This window comes from Quercus lobata, chromosome 2 (genome assembly GCF_001633185.2).
Source record: "Quercus lobata isolate SW786 chromosome 2, ValleyOak3.0 Primary Assembly, whole genome shotgun sequence".
In the NCBI taxonomy this organism is placed as follows: Eukaryota; Viridiplantae; Streptophyta; class Magnoliopsida; order Fagales; family Fagaceae; genus Quercus; species Quercus lobata.
Window position 1 is genome coordinate 26,266,949 of NC_044905.1, and position 11,365 is coordinate 26,278,313.

Sequence of the window (11,365 nt, forward strand, 5' to 3'; positions counted from 1 at the left end):
TTAGGCATCAAACATGTTTGAATCTATCTTTTTCAACCTGTTATGTAGCGATTAACAAGTCATTGACTCATTAAAAAAAATATTGTCACTAAAATTACACATGTAATATCTCTTTAGTTGCCACATAATGGGTTAGAGCAAGATAGTTTCAAATAAGTTTGGAGCCTAACTTATTCCTCCAAGTTTTTGATCATTTATGTTTCTGAGAATTTCATTAGTTACATTGAAAGATTTTTTACATACTTTAGTATAAAAGTTGATAATTTGTATTTAAAATGAAATTTTTTATGAGTTTCACAATGAAAATGGAAAATTTGAATTTTATTTTATGAAAGATCGTCATTAAACATAATTTTGATTGAAAATACTAAGTTTTTTTTTTTGGTTGGGTGTGTGTGTATATATAACTTATCAAATAAAAAAAAAAGTGTATATATAATAAAAAAGCATGTGTGTATATATAAATATATGTGTGTGTGAGGCTTGTCTTAATAGATATATTAGTGTTGCAACTTGGCCCTCCCAAATAAAAATTATTGGCTTTGCCCCTACACACCCTTTATAATATATATAAAAAGGAAAAAGAAAAATATTTTGAAATATCTTAATTCTATTGACTAAAATCTTGAAAATATTATACGTGTTACAAAATATTTGAGACTCATGAAACGTCAATTATTATAGTTTTTTCATTGATGTGTTTGATAATAATTTTTCCTTTTAACTTTTAAAATGATTTATTTATGTATAATTTTTAAAAATACATTTTTAAATGACAAACATGCTTTTGATTAGAGTTTGTGATGTGCCTTTGTGTTGGAACTCCTTTTCCTCTTCCTTGTGTGTATTTTTTATTCTATAAATAAAAAAATTTCTCTCTCCTTTGTTTATGTGTTTGTTTCTTTAAAAAAAAAAAAAAAAAACCTTCCAATGCAATCAGTAAATCTAATAATTTTCCAAAAAAAGAAAAAGATTCTAAATAAGAACAAGCAAAAAGCTACGTCCGAAATGGCTAATATTTGTGGAATACTGGAGTCTAAAATTGTGGGCCAAATTAATGTGTGTTTGGTTCCAAATTAAAAAGGCAGCTTATTTTACTATTTAGTTTATTTTTATTATTATTTATGGCTCCACAGTAATTTTTGATACTATTTATGAGTCCCACTATATTATTTCAGTTAAGTTTTATTTTTATCTACAATATTTTTAGCAAAAAATTTCCAGTTTCAGCAAAATAAACAGATTCCCAACAGACACTTATGGTTCATTTGGATTGAGAAAGAAGAGGAAAATAAAATAAAATAAAGTAAATTTAACATAAAATTAACTTATTTTTAACTAACTCTAGTTTACTTTCCTCCACTCCCTTATTCCGTCCCTCCATCCAGCATTAGTCGCAGTTGGCAACTTAGTATAATTGAAAAAAGGGGACAAAACCAATAATTCGGTAGCAAATTTTAGTGAAAAGTAAACACTAAACAGTCATGATACAGAGTCCCACCTAATCACATTAAATTTTTCCTCTTCTATCTGTTCAAAACAGTCATAATACAGTGTGTGTACGAAAGCTAATGGTTGAATTAAAAGCACTACCCCAACACATACATACTATCAAACAAACGAAGTTGCAGTACAGAGAGAGAGAAAGAATATTCGTGAAGAAAATGGCCATCTCTGACTCTGACAATTCCTTCACGGAGGAGTCTCAAACTCCGCTATTGGAAGGTACGGTGGCCGGAGCTGTTGACTACAAAGGCAACCCTGTACTCAGAGCCAACTCCGGCGGCTGGAGGTCCGCTTCTTTCATGATAGGTATAGTAAAAACTCGCACTACTTTTGTGCTTGCAGCTCGTTTGAGGTTGTGGGTTCGAGCAGTGATGTGTTCCATCTATTGTCTTACAATAATTACAAACAGCTTACAGCAAAGAAAGTTAATGAACAAAAAGGTTAATTACTTTATGTGTTTAGGTGTGGAAATGGCGGAGAGGTTTTCATACTTTGGAATAGCCTGCAATCTAATAACGTATTTGACGGAGCAACTAGGACAGTCCACGGCGACTGCAGCGGAGAACGTGAATGCGTGGTCTGGGACAGCGCAGTTGCTGCCTTTATTGGGTGCATCTATCGCTGATTCTTTTCTTGGTCGCTACCGCACCATCGTCATTGCTACTCTTATCTACATCCTGGTTCGTCTCCCTCTATTCCCTCTCTCTTACTTTTTTTTTTTTTTTTTTTTTTTTCTTGGCCGGTTCTTTTTGTATGTGACCACCTTTCTTGCTTTGTTTGATAATATATGGTTTCTGTTACTCTCGACTAGGGATGGCAACGAGCGGGCAAGGGCGGATGTCATCTTCACCCTTGCTCTGCATAGTTTTGTTTTATCATTTCTCCGTTCTGTTTCGCAAAACTTTACTTTGTATTAAACTGTCACACAACTCACACCCTGCTCTATACTTATTACAATTTTTTTTTTTTAAATTTTATAAAACTTATTTTATTAATATAAATATACTTAAAATTACAATTAAATTTACTATAGAAAATCAAACTAAATTTTAGTAAGGATTAAATAATATATTATCCAAAGTCTTTTATAAGACAATATCATAATACAATAAGAAGTTTTATTATTAATATTGCATTTAAATCAAGAAAGTCAATATCGTATCTGTGGGGCCTAATAATTTGTGGCTCTGGTCCATTTGTTCATTAGGGCCCAAGGCCCGAGTCGAGGAAGGTTATAGCCCAGGCTCGGTGATACAAGTACAAAATAGTTTTGGGACACAGCCGAGGACGATTCAGTCCTCGGCATGTCCGAGGTCTCACTGGAAGGAAGGGCAAAAACGATATAGGAGCAGTATGAAAAAAATCTAAAATATCTAAGTCAACAGAGAAGGATATGCTGGAAAGTATAACGACCAGGGAAAGCTGCCCTTACTGCCATTCAATACTTTGCACCTGACAGAGCCATACTCTCCAACTTTTACAACCACCCCCAACCACTCTGGATATGGGCTGATGGGATAAGTATCAGTCTTGGAAAAGTCGATCCTACACGTGGACGAAGGATAAGGAACACATGCTAGTATAAAAGGAAAAGTAAGCAATCTAGAGCAGGGGCTGGGAAAAAGGGCCAAAAACCAGAGCCTCCCAACCTGCCTCCAGGAGAAAAACTCCTAGGGTGAACACAATTTAACTATGTATGAACACCACGAAAAACCACCGTCTGGTGACCAAGGCCTAGCCTTTCAAACCCACGCTCTACAAATAATATTGTTTGGGCCTTTTTACGTATGAACCCAACACTGTTACGGGTCGTTACAAATTGTGTCCTCACAATTGGCGCCGTCTGTGGAGAAGGCTTGTGTGTTGGCATAGGCGGTAGGTCGAGACAGTTCCCTTGTCATTTCTAACAGCCGGTTGTAGTATTCTAGCGTAAAATTCCACTAGGGGCTATGTTTCTCTACTAGGGGCTACGTTTCGTAGCGTCAGCCGCACGGATGGTTCTAGGGGCTTGGTCGAGGAGCTAATTCCCCTAAAAACCAAGGTCTCATGCCATAGCCGAGGGGTTAATTCCCCCAACTACTTATAAAAATCAAGTTTTGGACAGAACCAAGGTATTGCATGGTCCTCGGACTCAAACCTATGGGGAAACCAACTACTTAAAAATCAAGTTTTGGACAGAACCAAGGTATTGCATGGTCCTCGGACTCAAGCCTATGGGGAAACCAACTACTTATCAAAACCAAGTCTCGGACAGAACCAAGGTATTGCATGGTCTTCGGACTCAAACCTATGGAGAAGTCAGCTACTTAAGAAGAATTCTAAGTCACTTAGTCCTCGGACCAAATACCGGAAAAGGTCAAGGCTATGAAAGTTATTAGGAAGATGGTGAAACGCCTTATTACTCGGCAACTTGTAGGGACTGTTCATTTTTGGGTTATATGTCCTCGGATGATTACCTCCTACACCGCACCAAGCATTCAGCTATCATCTCGGCTATTTTGGGGTAAGTATTGTTTTCTCAGGTCAGCATTATTGTGCCAAACAACTCTATTAAGTTCATAATAATATGTTTTCCTTAGTAAGGGTTTCGACCCTAAGTGTCATTTGTTCAAGTTGGCATTATTGTGCCGAACAGCTCTCATAAGTTCATAATAGTATCTTTTATCTTGGTAGGGGATTTTGGCCCTAAGTATCGTTTTCTCAAGTCGGCATTATTGTGCCGAGCAATTTTATTAAGTTCATTATAAATATCATTTTCTCAGCAAAGGTTTCTGCCCTAAGTGCCATTTATTCAAGTCGGCATTATTATGCCAGATAGTTCCAATAAGCACAGAGCAAGATCTTTTTATTAACTGAGATTTCGGCCCCGAGTGTCGTTCATGGTATAAAAATTAAAAAAAAAAAAGTTACAGGATAGTACGTCTATTCACGGCATAACTATTTCGAAAGAAGAGATAGGATGTACAAAATCAAGAAATGACGACCTTTATTAATGAAAAGAGGTGTTACAGCGTACAATGAAGGGCTTAAACAAAGCCTATGTAGAAAATGAGTTACAAAAATAATTAAAAAAAAAACAACAAACAAAAATCTTGTTAAGCTCTGCTCCCAAGTCTTTCCAAACTCTACCCCAGTGGCACCCATATTGAGAGGAGGATCTTCCTTGGTGGGAGAGGAGAAGAAGAGGAAGAAGGAAAAACACCAAGATGGATCTGGTGGTGGAAAGGAAGAAGGAAAAACACCAAGATGGATCTGGTGGTGGAAAGAAGAAGAAAGAGAGTCAAAAGGAGGCACCAAAGAAGGAAGAGAGGAAGAAGTAGGGATACTTTGTCCCTGCGTCAGTCCTGACTCCTAACACGCTGGTGCCATGTTAGCTATGCTCATAAGAGAGCGGCTGGTACTGATAATGGGTGATCCCAGCTCAGCCGCACCAAAAGTTTGACGCGACGAGCCCCTGCTTCGGATTTTGACTGAAAGGAGGGTGAGAGATATCTTGAGTCTCTCCCATCCCTGTCCTGACCGAGCCATTTTGAGTTTCGCAAGAACGTAGTATTTCTGGGAAGGGTATGGTCTCTTCATTCCCACTCTTATCTTAGACTTACCACGATTCAAGGTATAAGCAAGCGGATAAGGGAAATTCTGGGGGAGGCTAAGGATTTTCAGATTTCAGAAGGATTAAAAGGGTCTTTGTACAAGAGAAATAACCTCTCGCTTTTCTTCTTATATGAAGGGCAAAATGGAAGGTATTTAATCTGTCCAGATTTCCAAGAAAATCTGTAAACGAGAAAATACCCGTTCCACTTCCCCACACTGTCAATAACCGTCAAATTTAAATGGTCTCGTAAAGGGAAATCATTAAAGGCGCGTTTTGGATAATCAAACGGCAGGAACGCATTGTGGATGAATTCAGAGGAATGTTTCGTAGCCCGGTATGTTTCCTGGGTAGATGAAGAGACACCAACATTAATGAAGGACAGAGTTAAACGAGCCGTAATAAAGGCTTGGCATTACCAAAACCCTCCTCTCCAACCAAGAGGTCGGACAGCAGGATTTTGAGGGGCTATTGTGGGGCCCAATAATTTGTGGCCCTGGCTCATTTGTTCATTAGGGCCCAAGGCCCGAGTCGAGGAAGGTTATAGCCCAGGCTCGGTGATACAAGTACAAAATAGTTTTGGGACACAGCCGAGGACGATTCAGTCCTTGGCATGTCCGAGGTCTCACTGGAAGGAAGGGCAAAAACGATATAGGAGCAGTATGGAAAAAATCTAAAATATCTAGGTCAACAGAGAAGGATACGCTGGAAAGTATAACGACCAGGAAAAGCTGCCCTTACTGCCATTCAATACTCTGCACCTGACAGAGCCATACTCTCCAGCTTTTACAACCACCCCCAACCACTCTGGATATGGGCTGATGGGACAAGTATCAGTCTTGGAAAAGTCGATCCTACACATGGACGAAGGATAAGGAACACATGCTAGTATAAAAGGAAAAGCAAGCAATCCAGAACAAGGGCTGGGAAAAAGGGCAAAAAACCAGAGCCTCCCAGCCCGCCTCCAGGAGAAAGACTCCTAGGGCGAACACAATTTAACTATGTATGAACACCACGAAAAACCACCGTCTGGTGACCAAGACCTACCTTTCAAACCCACACTCTACAAATGATATTGTTTGGACCTTTTTACGTATGAACCCAACACTGTTACGGGTCGTTACAAATCGTGTCCTCACAGTATCTGAAGCTGTACTGATTTGGCAAACAGTACAATATATTTTTAGTACCGGTCAATATCGATATATCATTTCGGGATTACCGTTAATATATATATGTATGTATGTATATAAAATTTTAAAATGGTAAATTTATGTCACTCATTTAATCAATAACAACAATAATAATAATATATACTTTAGACAAGTTTATAAAAAAAATAAAAGAGAAACCAACAATGTAAATATATTTTAGTGTGAATCATTGTAGTTATATTATATATATTTATATTCCTCTATGTGACTGTGAGTAGGTGAGTACTAGAGTGCCAAGATAAAAACAAGTCCCATCAATTTACTTAACATTAATAATAATAATAATATCATAGGCAATTCATCAAAAAAAAATAAATAAATAATATCATAGGCAAAGTCCCATCACATTTCAAATTAGTGTCAGATTTTCACGTGGGCTTGAGGTCTTGAGCAGATAAAAAGAGGGAAAACCAGAGAGGGAAGGGGAAAAGCAAAAAGTAGGAATAATAAAGGAGAGGAGACGACAAATGGCATTCCGATGCTGCTTCTTGCTTTAATTACTTCTTCTTCTTCTTGTCAGCCTTCCCCTCTCTCAAAATTTACAAAGCAACTCTCTCTTTTCTTAAAAGTTTACAAATAAATCAAAGGTTTTTGCTTCGGTCTGAAATGCACTTACCAACTGGAATCCGGTATTTATCTTGGTACGGCCGAAATAGCTCTGGTATGGCCGGTATTAAATCGGGTACGAAATGAGAGTGTACCTGTACCTGTGAAGCAGTGGCGACTCCAGGAAATTTTTTCAGGGTGTTCCTCAATAAACATAAATTACACAATCTAATAAAAAGAAAATTTTATATATTGACAATAACAACAATCAAAAAATACACAAATACATAGAATTTACAATTGCTTTCTACGAGTTTTCATATTTTGAAATCGTTGCATAATAGTCTCATTATCAATGCTACAAGCTACATCTTTTTCAATATACACAATCAAGCAATCATTCATCCATTGATCTCCCATTCGATTGCGCAGTTCATTCTTTACATATTTCATTGCTGAAAAACTTCTTTCTACTGTTGCAGTAGCAACTGGAAGGGTCAAAGCTAGCTTCACTAGCAAATAGACTAATGGATAAGTCTCGTGTTTTCTTGTGCTCACTAACTTTTCAGCAAGTTCACTAACTCCTTGAAGCTCTAAAAAGAAGTCATTGCTGCGCATATCAAAAATATAATTCTGCAGTTGAGAGTCAAGTGCCAAAATATCTGTCCCAAGAAAATCAGAAGGATAGAACTTAGCTAGACGTATCAACTTTTCCTTATCGAAAGCCACAAATGAATTACTTGGATTCAAGCAAGCCATACAAAGTAGCAAATCAGTATTCGCCTCAGAAAAACGGTTGTTAAGCTCTTGAAGTTGCATATCTATGACTGTGTAGAATAGCTCAACACGATAATGATGTAAATTTGTATTTTGTTGGGTGTTGCGCCGCGGCCTCCCACTAACTACAAATATCGCTTCCATGTCCAAGATAGGAATATCATGTGAGGTACAAAATAAAGATACTTCAGCCAATAAAGATGCCAATCCATCATCTCTCATCACTTGCAACCGTTGCTTAGACACTTTAACAAGATCCATAGCATTTACTATATCTTGATTTTTTTTTTGTAATGCTATTGACAACTCATTTGTGATCCCTAAAATATTTTTCATCAAGTGTAGAGCAAAGACAAATTCAAAAGAAAGAATTGACCTCATAATAGATCGAGCTTCAACTTTTTGGTCGGAGAGGCCATCTTCTTCAATAATCTCTAGCACATCAACAATTGCAGAGAACATCAAAATCAAACTGAGAATGGTCCCATAATATGATCCCCAACGTGTATCACCAGGACGTTTAAGATTTGTCTCTTGATTCAAACCTTGCCCACTTCTACGAACACCATTCTCTAAATCTTCTTTAATTTTGGCAAATTGTGTATCTCGAAGAGCATCTCGTCTCTTACAAGAACCTCCAACAACAGTTACTAAATTACTAACCACATAAAAAAATTCAGCAATGTTAATGTGATTTTTAGCAACAGCAACAAGTGTCAATTGAAGTTGATGAGCAAAACAATGGACATAAAATGCTGACTTGTTCTCTTTCAAAATTAAAGTTTTGAGACCATTGATATCACCTTGCATATTACTAGCCCCGTCATAACCTTGCCCACGTAGGTTCGATAAACTCAAATTATGTTCACAAAGTAAACATTCAATAGCATGCTTGAGTGACAAAGCGGTAGTACTTGCTACATGTACAATACCAAGGAATCGCTCTATAATAATGCCTTCTTTGTTCACATAACGAAGAACGAGAGCCATTTGTTCTTTCACTGAGATATCACGTAACTCATCAACTAATATTGAAAAGAACCCATTGTCAAGATCCTTGATGATGGCTTTGGATGTTTCACGTGCAATTGCATTCACAATATCTTTTTGAATGTCAGGGTGGGTAAGCTTGCAATTTTTCGAAGCTTTTTGCAACACTTCATTAATAGATTCATTGTGATCCCCCAAAAATTGTACAAGCTCAAGAAAATTTCCTTTATCACTTGAACCTTGGGATTCATCGTGACCACGAAAAGCTAATCCCCGGCATAAAAGGAATCTTATGCAATCAACTATTGCATTTAATTGAATCCAATAGTCAATTTTATCTTGATTTGATTGCTTAACAAAAACACTTTGAATGTGTTGCTTTTTGTTCAACAAATCATTACCCTTCTGGACAGCTTGGTAATGAGCACTATTAACTCCTCCAACATGGGAATTTAACTTATCTTTCTGATTCCAAAGTTTGAATCCCTTCGTTACAAAAGTGTCACCTCCCCCTTGCTTACCAACATCTTGTCCAAATAGATAGCAATAAAAACAGAATACTGCATCTTTGTCTATACTATATTCCAACCAGCATCTATCTTTATACCATTTGGATAAAAATCGACGAGGCTTTCCAGAAAAAAAAGATATAGGGTAATCATCACTGTGTAAAACAGGTTGACAAGGGCCTTTTGTTAAATAATATCTTCTTATTTCATCACGATCATTAGGATGATAAGATGATATTTTTTCTCGTAGCCCAGGATCTGAAGGAAGATTCTCTAAGTTAAAGTCAACACGAATTCGCTTAGAAGATGAAGAAGAATCTTGTGCAGGAGCTGAATCTTGGGTACGTGGTTTTCTTATCAAATATTTGTCCATAATTCTAGCAAAAGAATAAACAAAAAACTATAAGTTTATTTGAAATATTAATAAAATTATTAATTATTGTTGTTTAGTTGTTTTATTAATTTGTTTGTTTTTTATAAACTATAATTTGTTACATTATTGTTTCATTAATTATAAAATTATTAATTATTATTTAACCTAACATAATTCAATTTATTTGTCTTTTATAATGCATTGATTAATTATACTGTTTTAATTATTATTGTTTAGCGTAACAATAAACTATATTACTTTAATTTATTTGTTATTAATTATATTACTTTAATTTGTTATATTGTTTAGTTTTTTGTGCACATTACACTAAAAGAACTAAACATTATACATCTCATGTGCAGCATAATAAAAGCAGTGTAATGTGCAACACATTACACTGCTTTAATTATCATTTACTACCCGGTCCCATGTGCCCACTGTCCATCAGCCCATTTATCCCTACCCCACTCAACAGACAAGCACAAATCATCACCCAATCACAACCTGCCAATCAGAAAATTTCACAATCACAATACATATTATTAATCAGCAACACACTGAGTCACTGCCTAACAGACAAAAGCAAACGAATAAAGCTATAAAATAAAGCCAAAAAAACAGACAAAAAAACAAAATAAAGTTAAAAGTAAAGATTGGTTCCCGAAAAAAAAAAAAAAAAAAAAAAAAAAAAAAAAAAAAAAAAAAAAAAAAAAAAAAAAACAAAAGAAGAGTAACGTTTCAGCACAGCCAGCCAATCACATTATTCCAGTTCAAATTTCAAAAGAGAGAGAGAGAGTTAATGACTTAAAGGCTGAATAAAAAGAGAGAGAGGCATCAGATTTTGCATTTCATCGTTTCATGGTTTTCATTTCAGTGTGAGAGAGAGAGAGAGAGAGAGTCAGAGAGAAAAAGGGGGAGAAATACCTTGAGGCCGACTGGCGACGGGCAAGTGACGGCGACGGAACAGCTGAGACGGTGAGACCGTTCTGATCTGCGACGACGGGCCAGCGACGAGCGACGACGGCGGGAGACGAGCGACGACGACTAGCCGAGGAGCGGCGGAGGTCACGGAGCGAGCTGCGCCTGCTAGCAGTGGCGGCGCCACCGTGGGTTTGGTTTGCTCTGGGTTTGGGGTTTGTTTTTTGCTCTGTATTTTGTTTCTCTTTTGCTCTGTATTTGGTTTCTTTTTTTTTTTTTGATAAACGCCTCTGTATTGCAGTGTTGGGTAATGGGGTTTGATTTATTTTTGCCTTGTATAGAGTATAGACTGTCTGTCTTGATCTCTGCCAACGACGTGACCGTGGTTTGATTTCTGATTTGCTCTGTTTTTTTTTTTTTTTTTTTTTTTTTTTTTTTTTTTTGGGTGAGAATTCATGGGTTTTGTACTCCTCCGTATTATGTTGGGCTTTCCGGGTTTGCCGTGGGCTTGGCTTGCCGTGGGCAGTGGGCTTGGTTCTGTTAACAAATTTTTTTTTTTTTTTTTAGATTTTAGTTCAAAATTTTTTTTGGGTTTTTTTTTTTTTTTTTTGGCTTGAAAGTAGGACAGATAATTTTTTTTTTTAATTATTTTATTTGAGGGTATTCCTAATTTTTTGATTCAGGGTGTTCCTAATTTTGGGATGAGGGCGTTCCTAGCATAGATTAAATATAAATTTTTTTTTTTTTTTTTAATTTTTTTCAGGTCAGGGTGTTCCTGGGAACACCCTGACCTGTTCGTGGCGCCGCCACTGCTGTGAAGGTGCCAAAACGGAAAATTTCGGCCTACGAAACTGACTTCCTTGATTTAAATACTTGGAAATACAAATTAATTCTTTTAACACTAATATAGAGCGGTGCAGGGCTAGAAAGCCTAAGCTAT

General features: G+C 36.6%; 1 protein-coding gene across 1 annotated transcript; it reads right to left on the bottom strand.

The window, feature by feature from the left end:
* Positions 1-7,134: 7,134 nt before the first annotated feature.
* On the bottom strand, positions 7,135-9,519 carry LOC115975115 (zinc finger MYM-type protein 1-like). The gene has a single exon (XM_031095768.1). The coding sequence runs from the start codon at positions 9,505-9,507 to the stop codon at positions 7,153-7,155; it is 2,355 nt and encodes a 784-aa protein (XP_030951628.1). The 5' UTR covers positions 9,508-9,519; the 3' UTR covers positions 7,135-7,152.
* Positions 9,520-11,365: the final 1,846 nt, after the last annotated feature.

Excerpts from the sequence above, each read along its gene's own strand:
- LOC115975115 (XM_031095768.1), bottom strand. The coding sequence starts at position 9,507 with ATGGACAAATATTTGATAAGAAAACCACGTACCCAAGATTCAGCTCCT.